Source organism: Ixodes scapularis, unplaced genomic scaffold, assembly GCF_016920785.2.
Source record: "Ixodes scapularis isolate PalLabHiFi unplaced genomic scaffold, ASM1692078v2 PGA_scaffold2__306_contigs__length_199485367, whole genome shotgun sequence".
Taxonomy (NCBI): Eukaryota; Metazoa; Arthropoda; class Arachnida; order Ixodida; family Ixodidae; genus Ixodes; species Ixodes scapularis.
This window is the reverse complement of record NW_024609857.1, coordinates 6,514,158-6,535,492: the sequence shown is the minus strand read 5'-3', so window position 1 is coordinate 6,535,492 and position 21,335 is coordinate 6,514,158. Positions and strand designations below refer to the sequence as shown.

Sequence of the window (21,335 nt, the reverse complement as noted above, 5' to 3'; positions counted from 1 at the left end):
TAAATCATTGCATGATACATTAATTAAGAAACCAATTTATGTTTTCCCCTCAAAAGGGGAATGTGCCATCAAGTTCACACTGTGTCATTATAATTATCACGAGTGATGAAACGATACAATGTTGATGTCACGCTCCAACTTACCAATTGCACCTTCTCAGCAAGTTGGCTGGCTTCTTTGGCGTATTCTTCCAGCTTGACTTTCGACTTTTCCAGCTCGCTCAGCCGGGTGGCACTCGTGGCTTCAGCGGCTGAGAGAGACTCACTCTACGAGTGAAACGAGAAGAAAATAATGTTTGTCAGAACACCGTGATTCCAATCTTCTACCCACATAGCACCATCTAAGGTCGTTTCCAGGGCGGTTCACTGTCGGACGGCACACAAAAGAGCTGATGGGTCGCCCCAAGAAGCTGCAAAGAAGTCTGCGGGGTATCCAGAAAATTCCCTCGTTGATTCGCAAAACTTGCTGTAAATTCCCATTCCCTGTACAAAACATTTTTTACAACTCCCCCCAACAACCGACTAAACCTTGACAACATCATCGAACTCAACAGGAGTCCATGGCACCTCACGAAGTAGGGACCACCATTTAAACTCAAATAGATTCATTCCTATGCTCACAGCACCAAAAGGACAAATTGGAGAAATTAACAGAAAATGCTACAATTGAAGCCACTTTTGTAATCCCAGAGAAATACAGAAGTGACAAGCTTTCATCTTAAATACTTCCCAGGAGGTTCTACGGAACAAGAAACCCCTTTCAACAAGAAGTGCACCGTTTGTGTACTCAGTCAGATTTCTTCAGAGAAAATTTATCACTATGTCAGCATCTTCACTATGTCAGTACATCAAAGGCCTACGCAGTACTACAGGAATACTTTTATCTCTGCTTCGCTATATCCATTTTTATTGCGTACGTCAGGCTTTGCTATACTTCTTCTGGAAGCTGCCATTCAAGACGTCGGTGGATTTGGCAGGTGCTTTTTTCACTTACTGAAGCAAAAAGCTTTTATCGTAAGGTAGACTCTGCAAAATGGATCCTTAGCAAACAAAAAAGAGCACAAGTGTCAGCACATGTTTCTGGGATGCCAACTCAAGCACGACGACCGTTGCTTCGACAAGGAGCCGACAAATGGCGAGGAGTACATCACCATGCGTTTCAGGTCCTCTTCGAGTTTGTGCTCACGCGACCGGCTCGAGGTCTGGCTCTCTTCCAGGTCCCTGCAGCATTTCTCCAGCTTCTGCTGCTCCCCCATGGCAGCCTGCAGCTGTGTCTTGCTCTGAACACGCATGGCGTGAAATAAAAAATAAAAACATTAATTCAGAGAAAGCGTAGACTCAGAAAAAGCAGGAATTCAGAGAGACCTTATGGATTAATTAAGGGGAGACATGGGTCTTTGGAGCCAAAAACTTCCTAAAACTGCATTCTTTTGAAAACGGCGATGGCTGTTGTTCTTCAGAATCTACCAGGCTTCTAATTTCGTGGATGAATGTTTGAGCTATAAATCAATTTATAATGTCTATGTGGGCTGAATGTGCATTAAAGTTGACTCTAAAGCATTGTTTTTGCAAAACACAATTTTTGGACTCGTTGAAAATTTGCAGGAGGGATATTTCAGCATCTACAGCAGTCAGAAATATAAGCTTTCTTAAAATCTGTTCCTAAGTGTGTGAAGCATACAATGTTGAGAGCAGATTTTTTAACGTAAGTCTAGAAAATTTTCTATTTGATCTTTTGTTTTATTACTTGTTAGCCATGCATTGAGCACTGAACTTTAATATGTTGTAAAATCACTAATAATGGGTTCATCTTAAAAGTGCTTCCAACATTGCATTATCTACACTTCGTAGTATCTAGTCATGCGTTAAAAAGGATATTTTGTTGAGCAGTTTTTTCTCCATCATTCCTCCAAACAAAGGCAGGCAAATTTTAATTATCTTCACGACAATTCTACTGACTGAGGAAATTACCAGATATATGAAATCAGCACAAAAAGCTGAACAAGCTTGTGCAGTTTCATTGAGTTTGGTCATAAAATAAGAAAAAAGCTTCAAGATCAGTGTTCCCCCTTAAGGAAGACCATAGATTAAATTAATAGTGAAAATTCAGAGGAAAAAATATAAAGTAGAGAGTAAGGAAAAGCATAAATTCAGGGGAAGCATATATTAAGAGTGTATATTCACTGATAGTAGGATCCAGAAAAAAAGTATGGTAGTATAAATTCAGACAAAGTATGGATTCGGAGAAAGCAGATTCAGAAAAAGAATTATGGCAAAGAATGGATTAAGAGAAAAGATTGTCCGAGAGAAATCTTTGGTTACGAGAAGGCCAGGATTCGAGAAAGCATGGATTCAGAAAAAGCATGTGGATTCAGAAAAAGCTTGTAGTACCCCTCCGCTTGTCTTCATGCACAAGTAACTAATTCAAAGAAATCTCTACATGCCATTGATATTAAACCTGACATAAAAGGAGGTCCCTTTACGAAACCAAATGAAATTCATCACACCTTCTCAAGGGCGAAAAACCATTGAGCAAAACAAAGATGTCAGTCATTCCAACCGGTAGTATATGGTTATTAACTACATAGATTAAGGCTGCCTTCCCAACTTTGTTCTTCTAACATTTTTCCGAAGCATGTGACATCATCAAAGTTCCACGTTTGGAAGACTGACATTCATGAAGAAGCAGGCATGAAAGCCAAAAACTAAAATAAAAGCAGCGCTGCATTCCAAATATTAGGCCTGACCTTGGCTTAGGTGAGCCTCGAAGCCAGAGCAGAGAGAAAGAGAGTGAAATGCAATCACTCAGAAAGGAGGAAAGAACTCTAATCATAATCCATACTGATGGTGTCACAGGCAAAAATGAGCAATGGCCATCAATATTTTGTTTTCTCATTTATGACGCCACGAGGAAGGGGGGCTTGTGATCCCCATAAAAATCACCGAGTCCTTTTCACTGTTGCAGCTCTATGCAAAACCTAGAATCTAGCAGCTATTCTGCCTTTTCTCATTTCCCTCATTTCTCTGGCTTGTGGTTGGGGCTGAAGCGATGTTGGAGCAGGAAAGAAATCGTTGGGCTGCCAAGCAGCATGGCGTACCTCTTGAAGTTGCTGATGCAAGGACTCCACTTTGGCGTCGTGTTCCTGAGAAGCCCTCTCCGAGGCCTTTTCCAGCGCAAGGACCTGGTCCTGCAGTGAAGCCTACGCCGAGGAAAAACGACTCGAGATTAGTCTTTGGAAAGTCGACTTTGGCCTCGAGACTGCGTCACTTACGTTCTCCTGCGTCAGCTGCTGCATCGCGAGGGTGCTGGCACCTTCTCCGGACTCAATCTGCGGCAGTTTCCAATTCATTAAGTGATGGTCCAAATCAAGTCGGAACTGATACGCACAAACCAAAAACAAAACTGGAACCTGAAACAGTGCCCTGGTTTTAGCCAAGACACTGTAAATAATTTACTAACACATTACTCGAACTTAGTGGTTATGGTTTCAATTACTGGGAGCCATATCTCAGGATGATGTCACAAACCGGGGAGCACAACTATTGCGGCAGTGCGGTAACCGTTCCCGTGACATGAGAGTTTGTAGCAGATTCCCTCGCTTTTGTCCGTGAACTGCATGTGCAATATCAGTTCCCGTGACAGGCAAGTTCATAACTCGTTCCTGCGTGTTTATTGCACCATAAAACTTGAATCGGCAGCATCCGCGATTCGCGGTATTAGTTCCTGTGAGAGGCAAGTTCTCGGCGGGTATCCGTGGGTCCTTTGCATGGTAAAATGCAAATCTGTTGCGTCGGCAACCTGCGGTATCCTTTCCCATGACACAGGAGTTCGTAGTAAAGTCCTGTGTGTTTATCGCATCGTGAAACGCGAATTGGCAGTGTCCGCGATCTGGAGTATCAGTTCCCACGTCACGTGGTTTGCAGCAGGTGCCCGGTGTTTATCATTAATTTTTTATAAAGTTTTGCTGTGGCATCCCCGAAGATAGCCCACCCCATGTTTTTCACCATTTGTCTTCATTATGGGTGAGCATTCTTTCGCAACTTTACGGCGGTAGCTTAATAAAAAAAGAAAGGCATTGGTTCTGGAAACAACACTTTTTCCTCCCTAAAACTTTAATCAGCCCTTCGTGAGATATCAAACGATGGGGACATTATAAAAGAAAGCACTAAGTAATCGAGAAAAATCTGGACCTGGTCAACAGAAAGAGACGATTTTTTACAGTGCCTTGAACCCACTATGAACCATGCTTGCTCCAACCTCCTCACCTTGGCATAGAGATCAGCCCGTTCGGCTTCCAGGCGAACTAGACTCTCTTTGACCTTGGTCAGCTCTTCTTCCTGATCACTCATCTTGCTTTCCCTGTAAGACCAAAGAGTGTGCTCCACAAACATTTCTCCTCGTGGGCTCTTATGTGCCAGAGCTGTAGAGAAACTAAATAAAAAAGTACTTTTAAGCGAATAAAATAACTAAAAAGGAAAGTACAATACTTCAGCTACTGAAGTAAATGACAGTGTCATTAACTAGGTACCTACAAAGTTACATTTACATTTTAGTAACCACAACTGCACCCTAATCACAGTTTTGGCATAACTTGCAACTTCCCTAGTTCAATTACGGCTCTCAAAATTATGTCGACAAATACAGTCGACTTTTGTTCATTCGACTTTGACAGGACATATGAAATTGGGTCAAATGATTAAAAAGTTGGATTTAAAAGATCCGTGTGGAATTTTAAATACTATAGAGCGCTTTAGATCAGGTGATCTAACATGTTTATAATGAGCCGCCGCACACCGCCTAATGGCGGTGGCAGCGGCCGTGTATGTCGTTTGAGCGTTCGGTGCAAAGCCGGCAGCGGTGACCAGCGGCCGGCAAACGAACCACGTCGGCGGCTATGAGGCAAACGTCACCGTTGCACACATTGATGTCATCGGCGGCTCTCTCTCACAAATAGCCAATCAGCGCTCACTATTCGGCAGTGTTGTTGCAATGGTTGTTTCGTGTTGGGACCTGGCCATGTCCGGCGTCTCAACATGTGCTCTCTTTTTTTTTCTCTTTGCGATTCGGGGAGCAATTTAAAACTTGAAAAGGGGTTTTTTCGTTGCCAGGTGCTGCCAATCCCACCTCGTAATTCATAAACATAAAAAAAAGTCTGTTCTTGCGCATCACGCACGGCCAATCATGCTCTTAATTCGCCTACCACTGGTTCTCTAGGTCGAATTAACCAATATTTTATATTTCAAGATCAAAATAAAGAGTTTTTTTTCGAAAGAAGTGCCTAGGCCTTTTCCAGGACCTTTGAACAAGGTTGAATTGAACAGAAAGTCGAACTAACCGAGGTCGAATTAACACGAGTCCAACTGTAGTATACACACCGACATTAAAGCAGGATCAACGTTAGCATGATGAGTTTTAAGTGCAACAAGCACTGCCGCTACTTTGCTCTTTTGAAAACAACCGTTGGCTGGCAATTCCAGCATATCTCGACATCATCGGATGCCTGAAACGTAAGTGAAACTTAACTTAGTGTTTCTTCATAATTAACTGCAACTATAGGTAATATTTGAAAGAATGTAAGTACTTAATTACACTTCAGCTCAAGTAAACATAACTTAATTACTTTCTGAGAGTAACTTCTACAGTTCTAGCTCTGTTGGGGCTGCAGAAACACCATGAACCAAGCCAAGTGCTCTACGTATATGCCAACTCCAGAAAGGATTTCGTACCTGGCTTCCAGCTGCCTCGTCAGTTCTTCCACTTTCATCTGCTTCTCCCAGGCCTCTGTCTTGAACCCGTCTCTCGACTCACGCTGCAGCCACAAACAAAAGTCTCAAAATTGTGCATTGAATACATGTCAAAAACTCAAATTCTGAAAAGGTTCAAGATATCCACTACGAGCACTTTTTTTAGTGCCTCAACAACCTGAAAGCCAGTGATGCAGTCACTAGCCAGGGTGCTAGATTGGCACATGGTAGAAAAATAGCACAGAGCACCGAGCTACAAAGACGAATTTTATGCCAAGTAAAAGCGCAGCAAACTTGCAAAAACAGACTTGATGGCAGCCTTTTTGGTCACTTGCGGGAATACTCCAGAAACAGCTCACGGATATTTGGTTTAACTGTGTCTCAAACTCGACATTATGTGAAGCTGGAGAAGTAAAGATGAGATGTGCACAAAAAAGACTGTAGGACGAAGTGCATCTTGGAACTATGCGAGCTTTTGGCAAGCTGCCAATCTACCTTTGCAAGTAAAGAAAAGTTTCTGCACACAGAGCTGCGAGAGAGTTGTACCTACCGTCGACTCGTGAGAATCAATCTCCTTCTCCAGTTTTGAGCTCAGCTCTGAAAGGCTCGACTTTTTCTTTCCAAGTTCACCGGACAGCTGGCATGTAAAAACAAAAAGTAAAATTGCCGGTGGCCTTAATCTTTGAAGTTCAATATTGCACGCAGCACACTGTTTAAGGAGCCATTGTTTCAATTTGTTTAGAAGACATTAATCGTCATATGACATTATGATGTCAAGTCATGGATCTCGTGTGACACAGTGTCGTGTAACATTGTGATGTCACAACGCTTGAATGCACGAATGAATAGGTTTCTGAGAGTAGGAGCTTCTATTATAAAGCGTTCCATGCTTTAATAAATAAGGTGCCGTGTAAAACATTGTACTACTTTCATCCTAGTCACGACTGTCTCCATTTGATGCTATGGGGGTTTTCGATAAACAACAGCTCAGTTCCCTCGAGCATCCTTGGAAGCCACAAAAATTAAGTGGCACCTTAATATTTCTTTCTGAAAAGTTTTACGTTAAGGAGAGAAAAAAGGACCTTTCATAGACAAAATTCAAGTAATAAAGACAACACTATAATGATGCAAACTAGTAGTTAGAATCATTCTTTACCTACCTGGGACAATTTTTGTTTCAGCTCAGCGACCTCCGCGTTTTTTGATTCCAGTGCTGTTTGTGATGTGGTCTTCAGAGATGACAACTCGTTGATCAGTTCGGAGTTCTGAGCTCCCAGGTCCTTGAACGCTCCCTCTAACTGAAAGGCGAAGACCACAGGGTTTAGTCAAAAACACACATGAAAATTCAGCTAATTACAGAGTTACGCCGTTAGCACAAAGAAGCAATGGCCGGTTTTTCTCATTTGTCTCTTAAAACCGAGAGGGCATCCTCAAAACAACCAGACTCCAACTTGGCTGTAGTGTAGTACGAATATTCAAAATTTAAAATAGTAGCTTCGAATAATACATTCGATATTTACTTTCAGATGAACTGCGATAGTCATTTTTTTTTTCTAAGTGTTGATCGCGGCGGGTTAGCCCTGTTGAGCGCGCTTCGTACCGAGCACAGGTGCACCGAGGAGAAGCAACACACGTGAAACCGAGCTCCCCGGGTGTTGCTTCTCCGCGATGCACCGGTGCTCAGCAAGGAAAGCACTCATCGGGGTAACCCAGAGCCGTGTATACTATGTTGGGAGAGTCTGGCCAGTTTACGATCTCGCCGCCGTAATGCCCTCCTCCTGAGTGAGCCAATCAGCCCGTGGCGCAGAGTGAGAGGCGCTAGCGCATGCAGCTGCCTTCAGCCGTCCGGAGAGGGCCATCATTTTTCTTCATTCGCCCAGTGCAGTGCATGGAATCGACATGTAAATTTTGCTTCTTCCCTTTTATTTCACAGGCTATGGCAAGAAAATGATTTAGTGTTCTTCCTCGGTGGGTTAAAAAGCTATTGAATGAAGTTTTCTTGACGTTTGACCGCAAACTTTTATCCAAGCGAAAAAGAAGTCGGCCCATTGCAAATGACAGATAGCCTCAACAGTGTTCTGCGCCGAACGCGTGTTGCGTGAAAATGGCGGTCGTTTCCACTTTTTTCCCTCTTTCCTCTCTCGCTCCTTTTGGTGCTCTCCCTCCTTTCCTTCATTTTTCTTCTCTCCAGTGCCTTCGTCTCCATGCATACTGGCCAGACTCTCCCAATATATAACTCTCGGGTGACCCGCTGCTATCAACATTTTGCCGCGCATGCTATCAAGTACGGCAAAAAAAAAAAAGGTGTATTGCACAGTATGCAAGCTAATTAAATTCGACTGATGATTGAGTCCGGATTCCGGAGTGGAGGCGTTTCCGACCAGTGCAGCCGAGCACGCTCATATACATTCATTTTGGAATCTGGATACAGATTGTTTTTTTTTTAATCCGTGTATGGGCCACATCTTAAACATTTGCCCTCAAATCGGGGAAAAAATAGTACGGCCCTTACACGAATTCATACGGCATTACTCTTCCTCTCCAAACCTCTCCCTCCATAAAGGCATTGAGGGCTGTTCCATAACCACCTCCCCGGGCATTGCGACAATAGCAAAATGATGGCGAAACAATGTGCTTCAGTGTTACACCAACTGGACAGGCACACCTCTCTTTCTGGAAAAGCGAAAGACTTGAGGCTCACTTGTGCCAACTTGGAGGCTAGTTGCTGGGAGCTGTGCTTTTCTGCCGCAAGATCGTCCCTGCTCTGTGCCAGCTCAGTCCTCTGGGACTCCAGGGCAGTCTGAGATGCCTCCAGACGCTGAGTGCAGCCGGACAGCTCCAACCTCAAGGCGGCCTCGCGTTCTTCTTGCTACAAATTTCCGAGCAAAGGCCGCTCCATTTACCGTTATATTAACACAAAATGTGCTTTATGAGTAATTTTCTACGAAAAAATCGTCATCGACAAAGCGATGTAGCAGCAACACGCAGAAGCATTACAAACGTCAAGACTATATAAAGTTTGAGTCCACCGCGGGGCTCGAACCTGGGTAGGTGCAGTGGCAGTCGGATGCTAGAGCCACTGAGCTTACTAGCCCACCTGGTCTGGAAGGGTTCACATAATAATGAAGCAAGATAATAAAATAAAATAAATAAATCTAAAACAATAAAAAATAAACAAATAAAATGACAAAATAAAACTATTGAATAAATAAAATAAAATAAAACAATAAAAACAAACTAAAATAAGCAAATAAAGAACAAAATAATAAAATCAAACAATACATAATATTAAAAAAAGAAAAGAAAAGAAGATAAGACAGATATGGGGTGAGGTTTGTGTGGGCTGGTCTTTGTCGGCATCATCGAGCCTGTAGAATTTTGCTACTGCCTTCAAACTCGTAGCATATTGTGCACATACTTCAATGAGTCTCGATGTAACAGAAACAGGTCACTTCTCCAATGGTCTCTGTCCCACGGATAACTGTGAATGTCAATACCCATCATAAACAAACTTACTTTCTCGTGCCAGGCCCATTTGTTGTGTTTGTTATAGTATGTTATTAGTTTTTTTGGTTCCGAGTAGTAACATCTGCATATTATTTCCAGCTTTTTATTTGTCTTATTCATTTCTAAATACTACCACCATTGCCCTGCGACTTCTATGCCTGCATGAGTAGCAACGGGCTCTTTGTTAGTAAGAGGCATAGAAATTCATCCAAAGTCACGCAATTAAATCCAAAGCTGTACTACATAAATTTGAACCCATTGAAGCCGTCTGCATCCTAGTTATGGCAAACCAGCACTTACATGCAAGATATTTTTAGAAAAGCCTTTTTTCTGATAACGTTTGGCACAAGCTTGGTGGCAGTAAGCTGCACTGCAACAGGAGGGCCACAGCAACCTTCTAGTTCCTTTCTTTGACTCTAAGAGCTACTTCCCCCCCCTCCCCCTTTTTGCCAATAAATCATTTGTACGCTCTAGCCCTATTGTCGCTTTCCGAGCTGGCTGTTTCCTCTTGAGCAGCCAACCAGGGAGTCCTCAAAGCAACTGGGAGACGTCGCAGACCACGCGCAGTCACAATCCGTACCATCCCCGAGAGAATAGAAAGAGGCCGGAGTGAGCGCACCTGCTTCAGGGTGCCCCTGAGCTCCTTCACCTCAACCATGTGCTGCTGCAGGGCTTGCTGCAGAGCTCCACTGCTCGAGGAACGGTCGTCCAAGGCTGCACGCAGGCTGCGGGGGAAAACAAAGAAAAGCCGCAACTATCGAATCCCACCAATCTCAAATTAAAGCAACAAAAAAATATTCCACCACTAAATCAACCAATAACCGAGTACACCAATTAAAGCCACGTTCCAGGCAACGAAGCCGAGAATGGTGAAGGATTGCGGCGCTCACCTGTCAATCTCTTCCTGGCGCGGGGCCCTCAGCAGAGCCTCCTCCAGGGATGCCTTCTCTTCTCGGTAGCTGCAAAAAGAGCATGGCAGACGGCAGTTAGGAGTGCTAACAAAGACGCAACAACGGTTGGCGAGGCGAAACAACGGTTCGAGAGGGACCACTCACGCGCGACTGTGTTCCATCAAGAGGGCATTCTCAGCCTTCAGCTTGTCTCTCTCCACCTCTCGCTCCAGAGTCAGCTGGTCCATGGCACGCTGAACGCTCACAAGCTCCTGCTTCAGTACCAGTGCATCCTCGGCGCCGGACCTGCATCGCCGCCCAATCGGAACGTGGCGCTTAACAGAGGGTGAGCGTGACAAAAGCAAGCTTTCCGTCGAGGAAACAAGAAGAGCTAAGTGCTTAAAAGCTCGTTATAATTAAAAATTCAAACTAACCTCTGAGAAAGCTCGGAATCCAAGCGTTCCGCCTTTTCCTGAAACAAAACAGATGGGCAATCTGGACATGTTCCTTTGCTCAAGGAATACTGGGTGCAAGACAACACGAAACACTTCACAGGCATTTCTGTTAAGCCGAAGGGTCGCACCTTGACGTGAAGCAGATGAGACTCCAAAGCCGCTTTCTGGCCTTCCAATTCATCGAGCCGCGACTTGAAATCAGCTGCCTCTTGCGACTGCAAGGTAAACCAATTATGACAAACTTTCTCTCTAAAAATGCTCAAGCTCATTTGATCCAAACAAGAGGGTCTCCTACATTCAGAAAGGGAGACTGTCAATAATGTCAGAGCGTTAAAATTCAATTGTAAAAAGAAAAAAGAAAACTGGTCACAACTTAGTAGAGAATTCCCAACAGGTTCACAAGTTGCTTCCGGTGACTTGAGAACAGTGGCCGCTTCCTATAAAATAATAACCTAACACGTGCTGAAATGCAATAAAAAACAAAAATTACAAGAGGACGCTTAAGCTTCGCCTTTAAAAATGGAATGCAATAGCTAAATATAAACTCCGCTCATTCCCAAGACATGCAAGCGTGTCTGCGTGGCCTAGTGGGTAGCGTGTCTGGCTTGCAACCAAAGAGCCGTGGGATTGATCTTGCTCCGCCTGAAGTACTTTGTAATTTTTTTTCTTTAAAGGGACAATGAAGACGATTTTATTTAATTTTTTTAAATGGTGTTTTAATGCTTCTTGTGAACATAGCGTGCCGCCCAATTTTTTGTAGACATTTATGACGCGTATTTATGTGCCGACGAAAGAAGTAAAGAAACCGAAACTGGACCATCTCCAGTCTCGTTTCTGGGCCTCCGAAAACGGAGGTGACGTAGAGAGTGACGTCAAGTGTGAATAGTCGGTATCGGTAGTATTTAGAAGATCGAGACTCTGGTTACCGCGGTGGGCTATAGCAGCGCGGTGGCGCGGTCGTTGCGCCGACTCTGTCAACATGGACGAATGCTGCTCTCGCGAGCGAGTTCGAGCTTCCGTTCAGTGACCGAACACCAACAGAACGGGAGTACGTGTGTGGCGGCCACTGCCATCACCCGACGGAGACCACCCAGCCGGCAACGAGCGGCCCGCATGCCGAAGGACGAACGCGGGGGAGATGCCGAAGGGAAAGCGGCAGCGATCCCGCCGTTCCGGGATCCGGTTCCTCCGCGGACGTCCTCTTTTCGTCGTCAAAGAACACGAACAGAAACCCACACGTGAAAACTAGCGTCGCCCGAACGAATACTGGTCTTCAGTCGACCACAGCTACCATTTTGCAAAATCTTTCGAGTACCGTGTTCTTTTCTAATTTTATTTTATTTGCCCATAGTTGCTCGCTGTTGGTTTCACGTCCAGCGTAGGAAAGAAAAAAACAATGATGCTGCTTTATTTACGGTTTAGTAATTATTTCCGGTCCGATTTATACTTTTCATGGTTATTCAAGCGGAAATTAGAACAGTATTTCTAGAAATCGTGAACCAAAATGTTACCGAGGGCACGTCTCTCGTTTCGACCAATCGCTGACGCGTCTCTTGTGACGTCGCGCTCCTTGGCCCTGATCGGTCACGTGAGCTCCGCTTCTCCTGGTTTTTCCCGCAACTCTTGGGGCATCGGCCCAGTCGATCCCGATACGATTATTACCGCGACTGTTTCATTGATTTGCACGGCACACAAGCGCCGGTTTCGGCTGAAATTCGGGCAACGTGGCCTGAGACGTGCCTGGAACCCAGTTCAATCGCCAAAAAGATCTCCAAAATTGCCTTCATTTAAGGCAAATGAATCACTTATCAAACCATCAGTATGTTCCAGTTCCACCGACACAGACGCCGACGGAGGATTTTCTGCGACATAAGCTCCTTAAAGCCATCGCTTTAAAACGTGAAACATATTGAAGCTTCGGAGATCAAACCAGTGATGCTGCAGCATACAGCACTTCACAGTTTACGATAATTGTCCTCCCCTAAAACTGAGCCAGAACCTCGCAATTATGCTCAAGTAAAATACATACCTCGATGAAACTTATTTAAACTGCCTCTCATGGCACACATACTAGGTTTTGAACGAGCTTACTTTCTTTGTAACGATGGATAGTGTGCGTTTTGTGCACGTCGTAGCCTGCTAAATTTAGTGAGATCATTTCTCCACTAAACAGCGTCTTAGCATGGTGACACCAAGGTGTCAAGTGACGTCATGTCACGTAACGGCGTAATCTAGCAGAGGTATTTCTCTGCTAACATAAGCAGAACCTTTTTTTTCTAAATTTAGAAGAAAAACCTTTCTTTTCCCAATTTATTTAAAGTCACGAGATGTCATGGCATCACGACATCACAATGTCACAGGATGTCATAGCAAACCTCATGTCAGAATGGCACATGAATGCCGTCCTTTAACTTAACGGTCCACTAAATTTAAACCTAGCAATGTGCCTGTGCACAGCAGCGTGTATTGCCCCGGCGTTACCACACTTCACTCGCAAGACACGGCAAGGAACCGGGAATATGTTTTCTCAGCTCAGGTCCTCCAATTGGAGCTTTTTCCTTCACCAGAGCAGAGGAGAGCGTAGTGATTTACCGCCAAGGCCAGCCGCTGCTCGAGCTGCTCCTTGGAGATCTGAAGGGCGGCGCTCGTGTCTCCCGCTTGTCCCAGCTGCTGGCGAAGCAGCAGCACCTCGGACGTCACTGCGACATGTCAGACAAGAAAACGATGTTCGTCGGGGATGCACTCGAGCAAATGCGGCCCTTCCAGAAATCACGGTATTCACTGGAAAGGCATCCTGCAGCAAGTTGTACAAAAATTCATTGGACGATTACGTGCCACCAGATTTATATATGACCACTACCACGATATCCCGAGTCGTCGCCCATCCCACTTTTTGGGCAAATATCAATTTCCAAAATAACATGGAGTGATTGTCAACTTCTACAAACACCGTGATGCGGATTCGACGATCCGCAAACATTCACACTACTCAATGTTGTGGCCACGGACCTTTCGGTTGGAGCAGGTCCGTGACAAAGTGAAATGAAGGAGGGAAAGACAATTTACTTTGTCTACGCACTTCCTCCCTGATTTCCGCGTACCCAAGGAGGGAGTACATTCGCGCGAAAGGAAAACAATAAAAATAACAAACTGAACCCTTACAAAAAAATTTCCCTAAAAAAAAAAATTAGAAAGATAACACAACCAGTAACCCATTTAGGGATCGCGAGGTCAGCGAACACTCCATGTCCTGGAATGTAACCGCAATGTGTAAGGTCAAAGTCCGTCTCCACTAAAATAAGGTCATCGCGAATACCTAATCAATCTCCCACAACATCTTGACCGTGGTTGGTAAAGTTGTGCAATGTTTGAGACAAAGCCTACGGGTAAATAAAGATTTGCTGGAACGCCGCACAGAGACGTTTGTAAAGTGTCCCATTTCGAGCTCCGCGTTTGTGGTCCTGTCCACGCTACGCAGCAACATCGCCTCAACCCACGTTGATAGCACCACGCACAGATGCATGCATGTATGCACCAAAAAAGAAAGTTGCACAAAAGCCTGCTCCTTGTGATTGACAAGGCCTGACCTTGTCAGGCCTTGTCCTAACAAGGTCAGGCAAGGTCAGACAAGGACTTGGCCTGACGCCAAAGTATTTGCCAACGCGATCGACGGCTCTCCCGCTTTACCAGCATGCTCTTCGTCGCCGCTTCTTTCACCCACTCGCTCGCTACGCCTGGCTATTTTTTGTTTTTGTTTTGTTGATTCTTCTTTTTTTTACTAACAAAGGGAACAGAGCGATTTCAGAACAGTTCTTTTACAAAACAAGCATTCGCGCTGTTTACGGATCGACGGTGTTCATCAAGCGTATATACAAGCAACGAACTTCGCGATAGTCGAACATTCTTTCACAAACATTTATTGTATGAAACAATGAAACTAATTCGAGTTTCGAGTTCAATGTATCTCTTGTGCATCAACGCTAGCTTTTTCTCAACTTTTCGTGCTCACCCACCCAGGCATGGTCCATCGCAATTTTTATGAATTCCAGGTGGCAGGGGGGCAGACAATGACTTGGGATATTATGATAATATATAAAGTAAAAATATCTTTTCCAAATATAGCTTTCTAGCTTGCACCATTATTGAATAAAATACGGTTGAACCTTGATCGTACGTTCTGGGCTAAAACATTTTCTCGGGTGTTGCGCTCGTGAACAATGGTCCTATTGAACACCCAGGGAACAGGCTTATTATTTTTCATGTTTGTTGCATTTGCTTTACTGGCTGATACCTTCAAAAACTGTCATTCGATGTGGTAGGCAACGTGTTAGGTCCTTCATCTTTTGATACGCCCTTTAAACTTTGCCCCAGTGCTGCCCTTCTGACCTGTACTGGCGCGGGCAGGCATGACACTGAACTAAACTTGAAAAGTCCCTTCCAATGCCTGTTTTCCGTCCATGTGCCATAAGTAGAGCCCTTCTAAGTGGGTTGAACTCATGCTTCAGATTGCACATCTGAAGCATCACTGACTTCAGTTGCACATTTCTAGTGAGTATTCATTTCATGACACTCGACGTACAGGGTACAAAATGAAGGCAGAAGTAGTTTGAAATACTGCATGCTATGTTTGCAGAATGAAAAAAAAAAATTAAAGAAGAAAGGGGATTAGGTAAATAAAAAGATGATCAAGTGTCCCGACAAAGTATTTCGAGAGAACTCACGTAGTGCCTTGCCTTCTTCGAGTGCTCGCACTTGAGAGCGTAGCATTTCTGACTCTGCCTGAAATGAAAAAAAAAAAAAAAAAAAACTTTTATAAACATTGCATGCCTACAGAAATTTAAGAAAATGTTTACAGCACCTTGAAACATACATATGGGGTATACATTCTTCATCCACTTCACATAAAAGGTGAGATACCAACAATAAAAAAAACTCAAGTGCATTGAGTGGGGCATAGAAATTTAATACTGAAATCTGTTGCTCATGGACAAAACTCCTGTCTTGTTACATACTTATTTTTGTCATTTACATTCCTGCTACTTTCCTTGAGATAAGGGAACTCCTCAGATAGTACTTCCACAGTGGTACATCACACCAGTTGAAACAAACACACAATCAGACAATCCAAAAGTGCTGCTGCACTGTTCAATCACCTACACTAAATGCAGATATCATTCCAATCAACGTAGGCATTAAAGAACATTAGGGCAATGCAAGCTCTAAATTTCCGAGAAACCACTAACCCCAATGCCTTCTAGTAGTAGTGCAACGATTTTACTCAAATTGTTACTCAAACAATGGCATGAGACCCGCACACTTCATCACTCATTCAGCAAAGAAATCGCCAGTAGCACCAGACTAGCAACATTTCTATTAGTCAAAAAAATGAAGAATCAATCTCAGTTCCTTTTTTTCCTAAGCTAGACTAGAAAAAATCGAGGAGGCATTAAAACATGTCTAGCATGAATTGCGAAGTTATTAACACATTTAGTGTCAGTGTTCCTTCTATTGACAGAACCATAGCGTTTATTCTGCACTCACCAGTTCAAGAGCGACATCGCCCTTGCTTGAAATGGCATCCTGAAGTCGTGACACTTCTCGCTTCAGCTCATCCGAGTACCAGCGCTCCTCCTTCGTGGAAATCAATACACGGGCTGTGTCAATTCTTCCGCCATTAAAGCACTCGCAAGGGTCGATGCACTACTTCCATTCTAGACCGAGGCTCACCTTGAGTGACGTGTGAAGCTCCGAGAGCTCTTGCTTGAGGTTCACCAGGTCCCCGCCGTTGCTAATGGTGCAAGGGGAAAGGAAGACCGGGACGAGACGAAGCTAAGTTCAAGACCACGGCAGTTAAAAACTAACTCTACTGAAACATCAGCTGGTATCTACTTTATACTTTCCTTGAAGTGCATTTCATTTCATGCAATTTCTAGTTCACTCGAAGTATATTAACTAAATGTAAGCCACTTCTTATTTCACTCAAGGTACATATATTTTTTGTGCTCAAACACTCAAATATGCAACTTCTCAATTACTTGGTACTTATACTTTTATATGAACGTTAACCTAGAGCCACTCCATAGCATCTGTTTGACAAGAAGTACAGACCCAATCGAGTTTTTTGGTTGGCAGACGTCTGTGGTGGACGTCGGCCATAATGACGCGAGGAGAAACAGAAACAATAAACAAAAATGTACAGCAAGCGCATATGCACGGGACAGATGCTCCGACACTCTGAACAGTCGCGTGGAGATTCTATGCAGGGATTTGTATATCAGGTAGAACGTAAACTAGTCCACAAAGAAAGAGTGCCGGCCAGTGTGCCCACTCACAAGTACGCTCTTCCAGGTGCTAAGCCTAAAAAGCAGGGCCTACCGTATTTACTCGAAAATAGGTCGAACACTATGTGCTGGACCCACCGAGAATAAAAAAAATAATTTAAATATAGGTCGACCTTTTTTTATTTTTAAGAACAGGGGAAATTTTGGATAAAAGAAACACACCTTTATTTACATCACTCTCAGCTAAATCACGGGGCGATGCAAAAAACTTAATCACCGTCAGAACTTCTGGACATGTCATCGTCGTCCGAAGATTCGTCAGCTTGGTAGACATCCTCGCAAATTCGCAACAATACTTCACTGACACCGTTGTAAAATGACGACAAGAAGAAACGAAAGAAGGTGCGAAGCGACGAAAGACACACTACAAAGACGCAAGCAAAGCCGCCGTGTCGCCATGAGCAACACGCGAGCCGAGCGTTGGCCGAGTCGCCTCATGCAACAAACAAAAGTAACCTCAGATTTTTTTTGTGTGCGCGTTTGCGAGGATGGAGGGCAAAGTGCATGGTGCATCGCGTTCCTCTCCTTTCCCGTTGCCCAGCAAGGGGAACGCTAGTGGCTAGAGGCGCGATGGCGAAACCAGATGCCCGAGAGATGCGCGCAATAGCGGCACCGGCCACCGCGGGCGGGCCATTTCGCTTGTTTTCGTGCACCAAAAGCTTTTTGAAACAAGAAGCGGCGCAGCTCTACGGCAACGCCGGCTCGGTGACTCGATAGCTCCATGCCTCCGGTAGGGTCGTAAAATTTGGTCGCGAATGTAGGTCGAAATTATTTAAACACGATTTCCGACAAAAAAAAAAAAAAAAAAAAAAGGTTGACTTATATTTGAATAAACACGGTAGGCCTCGGCTTGCGCGAGTCCCGAGGCAAGTGAGCAAGCGAGACACAAATTATGCAATCACTCACAACCAAGAAAAGAACTGGAATGAAAACAGACCACGAAGAGTGCATGCAGAAAGCGCACTTGAGCACCGATACTACACGGCTGCTTCGCTGATATCTTCGTTTTAAAATTAAGCCTATGGTCCATGACAGGTTAAAAGCAAAGTGGAAGCTCCTCCCACCTCTCAATACTTTAGCGGAGCGAAAGCTGGAGAGAATGCTTGCTAAAGTGGAAAGAGGTGGGAGGAGCTTTCACTTCACACTTGACCTGTCACTGACTATAGGAGTTTTGGAACTATGTGAACATCCGGTGGCTCTACTTTATCTCATACAGCACACACAAGAGAAAGGTGAGTGCATTATATGGAGGCAGGTGCTGGCTCTCAGCCATACAAACGTATCTGAGAAAAGCTGAAGGCCACGAAATACCGTAATATGATTTGCTCACCTCAGGTCATCCTATGCCAAGGTTTCCCACCACGCAGCAGGTGCAAGGTTCAGACAGGATGGAAAAAAGAAGGCGGCATTGTTGTCATGTACTTGCGCGTACAAACTCAATTATCCTAGCTATCGACCAAGAAATGAGGCAGTGATTCAGACATACTGTACACACTGCTAGAGTACAGTAGACTCATTAATTCAAACTCCAGGAAGTCACAAATTATAGTTTGAATTACCAGAAGTTTGAATTATCAGAAATTCATCTAAATATGATAGCAGACAACATTATGATTTGTTACATGGATAGCTACAAATACAAAGCAGATTTTGCCAGTTTCATCTACATAGGCCTAATTATAAGCAAGTACAGGAATAACACATCGGTGAAAGAACTGTGATGTTAAGCTTATTCATCCAGCAAAAAAGTTGTCGATTGTGGACTGTTTAGTCAGTACATGAGATCTTAAAACAAAATTTTCAATACCAGCCAATGCAAGTAGCTCTTTACGGGACTCTTCCTTTGCAGACAGAAACTTCCAGAGCTGAGCAATATGCTCAAAGGCCTCTGCGGCTGTGACAGTTGGTAGTGGGTCATCCCTTTCTTCATTGTCATCTTCACTCTCACTGCTGCACTGTGCTGGCATTACTTCCTTATGTCCTCTAATGAGTCATCACGACAAACACACATCGTCGTCAAGACTAGCATATTCCGCCAGCTCGGCGTTCACATTATGTGCTTCAAGGCCAGAAAGCATGATGCCAGTGAGCTGTTCCTCATCCTCGATGTCGTCTTGGTCATCATTGCATGTCTTGAAGCACATAATGTGAACGCTGTTTTCCGCTAATGTGTGCCGCGTGAGCCCCGTTGAGTGCGCTTCTTTCCGAGCACCGGTGTACGGCGGAGAAGCAACACTCGCGAAAACAAGCTCCGCAGGTATTGCTTCTCTGCGGTGCACCGGTGCTCGGAAAGAGGCGCACTCAACGGGGCCGCGAGAACAAAAAAGCATGAATTAAGCGAAAATGCCGTTCGAATTAAGTGGCTTATAAATACATTAAAAACATAGTGAGACAAGCAAAATTTTCAGATCTGTTTGAATTAACCGGAAGTATGAAATATCCGAGTTTGAATTATCGCGAGCCTACTGTAATTCAAAGCGCACGTCAAAGCTCTCGCAGAAGGAAAGCAACTGGTCGATCTGCCAATCCGGTCTTTCTCTCTATGCAATATAGTACTTGTCAACTGAGCGGCTCCGAAATCTTGCAAAAGAACAGAAAATTTGAAGGCATAAAAGACTTATTGGGGCTGTCGCTTATAGTTTTGTAACAATTAGTCACAGTATCTGGGAAAGCAGTACTGTGGCCCACCGATGTGCAACCAGTGCATTTCTGTGTCCCACCAGGCACCATCAGCAAAGCTTTGGCGTCTGCCCGTCAAAGACGTTTAGTGACAGTTCTAATGCCCTGCGGCGCTCCAACAAACAAAATGGGAAACAAACCACTTTGATTTGTGGCCCTCCTTTCTCAGATCTTGCAAACTCAGAGCCAGTCAGACTACCCCCGCACCTTTGCGGGGGTAGTCTGACTTTACCCCCGCACAGTTGCATGGCTTTCACGACAAGGTGTTTGACCTGGCACATGGGTGTGGGCAGAAGGCAGACCTTGTTTTCCTGGGCAGTGTGGTGCCTGGTGTAGTGGCTCTGGAGTTCCGGCTCCGAGCCCAGGCGCATCTTGCATGCGGGGCACACGAGGCTCGTCCTTGGTCCGACACCGGCCTCAACACCGGGCAGGGCGTTCCCGTGGTTTGTCTCATAGTGGTTCTGGAGAGCTTCTGCCGAGGGGAACGCATGGAAGCAGGAAGGGCACAGGAAACCCTGCACCCCAAACGGACATGTTGCAAGTTGGGCTCTTCGACACCTGTGCGCATGCCGTCCTAGGTGCTCAACAGAGAACTGTTGGAGCAGATGAACACACTTTGCAGTTATAACTTTGTCACGGTAAGCAGAAAACTAAGTTTATAAAAAAAAAAAGAAAAAAACTTACATACGAAAAGGGCATTTTTGGTTTAGAGATTTCCTATGTAATCTAGCGTTGAGTAATATTTTGTTGCTTGTGGTGATGGTCGCTGTGCAAAGGATCTACGCGGCTGAAACGTTCGGATACATGTCATAGCGTTTTTTGAAAGTTAAATACAGTTATCAAACGATCAGATTTTTTTTTCTTCATTGTCGTACGACTTCTGCGAGTTTCTAGACATGGCCTCGTTCTTCACCCCGTGGTCACTTGCAAGGACTTGGCGGTTTAATGCGTCATCCTGAATCGAGCCGAACGCAACTCAAACCGCTGAGCAGTCCAAAAACCTTCCGTGTACGTACTTTGACCACGACAAGCACGCTGCAACTAACGCCAACCGCCGCGCCTGCGATTCACACGCGGCCATCGCAACAGAGTCTGCTCTCAAGAGTGCCTCTACAGAAGCATGAGACAACCTAAGCTGCAACTTAGAGCAAGCTTTCAGTGCAAGCTGGCTTTCTGGCCTCCGCTCAACACAAGAAAAAGACAAAAATCGGTTGGATGGATCAAGATTCACCTCTGCCTCTTCATCTTGTGAAGTTTCGGTGGGCGGCTTTGTCGGACTTTGGCTGCTTTGGTTCTGGAACAAATTAAAAGGTTGAATGTTGTTGCACCAGGCAGAAAGCAAGAACGCCCGTCTAGAAACACGCAAACATATAACGCGGGTCGTAGCAATCTACCTTAGGATCCGAAATACGGTTAAGAAGTTTGTTTATGTTGAACATCTTCAGTCTCCAGCAGAAGACCGGAACCGGAAAAGAGGAAGAACAAAAAACGACAAAAAAGTATCGAGGCATGGCGATTTCACTCCTACCTATGAACACCAGCTGAGTCACACGAATTGAGCACTGCTCGTCGCAAGGCTAACTAAGCGTGTTTCTCATTGAACATAACTAAATAATAACGATTTGAATAATAAAATATAAAATAAATTTATTTTTGTTTTAGGCGTAGTGTGCAAGCCCGACCATGCCGCAGGAGAGCGCGTTGGACAGAGGCGCCGTT

At 44.5% G+C, this 21,335-nt stretch overlaps 1 protein-coding gene across 1 annotated transcript in view; it reads right to left on the bottom strand.

Moving 5' to 3' along the window:
- The window catches only part of LOC8053775 (early endosome antigen 1), a 39,335-nt gene extending 18,256 nt beyond the window's left edge, over positions 1 to 21,079 (bottom strand). The window contains exons 1-22 of the mRNA XM_040219109.1: positions 21,011 to 21,079; positions 20,848 to 20,910; positions 19,919 to 20,131; positions 18,268 to 18,278; positions 16,324 to 16,384; positions 16,138 to 16,227; positions 15,318 to 15,375; positions 13,189 to 13,295; positions 10,725 to 10,811; positions 10,576 to 10,613; positions 10,307 to 10,447; positions 10,142 to 10,210; positions 9,871 to 9,976; positions 8,446 to 8,613; positions 6,905 to 7,042; positions 6,295 to 6,381; positions 5,727 to 5,809; positions 4,266 to 4,359; positions 3,272 to 3,328; positions 3,098 to 3,199; positions 1,151 to 1,279; positions 144 to 266 (exon numbers count right to left, since the gene is read on the bottom strand). Of these exons, the coding sequence (XP_040075043.1) occupies positions 144 to 266; positions 1,151 to 1,279; positions 3,098 to 3,199; positions 3,272 to 3,328; positions 4,266 to 4,359; positions 5,727 to 5,809; positions 6,295 to 6,381; positions 6,905 to 7,042; positions 8,446 to 8,613; positions 9,871 to 9,976; positions 10,142 to 10,210; positions 10,307 to 10,447; positions 10,576 to 10,613; positions 10,725 to 10,811; positions 13,189 to 13,295; positions 15,318 to 15,375; positions 16,138 to 16,227; positions 16,324 to 16,384; positions 18,268 to 18,278; positions 19,919 to 20,131; positions 20,848 to 20,910; positions 21,011 to 21,055 (2,070 nt within the window). The 5' untranslated portion in view covers positions 21,056 to 21,079. The remainder of the gene's footprint in view (positions 1 to 143; positions 267 to 1,150; positions 1,280 to 3,097; positions 3,200 to 3,271; positions 3,329 to 4,265; positions 4,360 to 5,726; positions 5,810 to 6,294; positions 6,382 to 6,904; positions 7,043 to 8,445; positions 8,614 to 9,870; positions 9,977 to 10,141; positions 10,211 to 10,306; positions 10,448 to 10,575; positions 10,614 to 10,724; positions 10,812 to 13,188; positions 13,296 to 15,317; positions 15,376 to 16,137; positions 16,228 to 16,323; positions 16,385 to 18,267; positions 18,279 to 19,918; positions 20,132 to 20,847; positions 20,911 to 21,010) is intronic.
- Between the last annotated feature and the right edge of the window lie 256 nt (positions 21,080 to 21,335).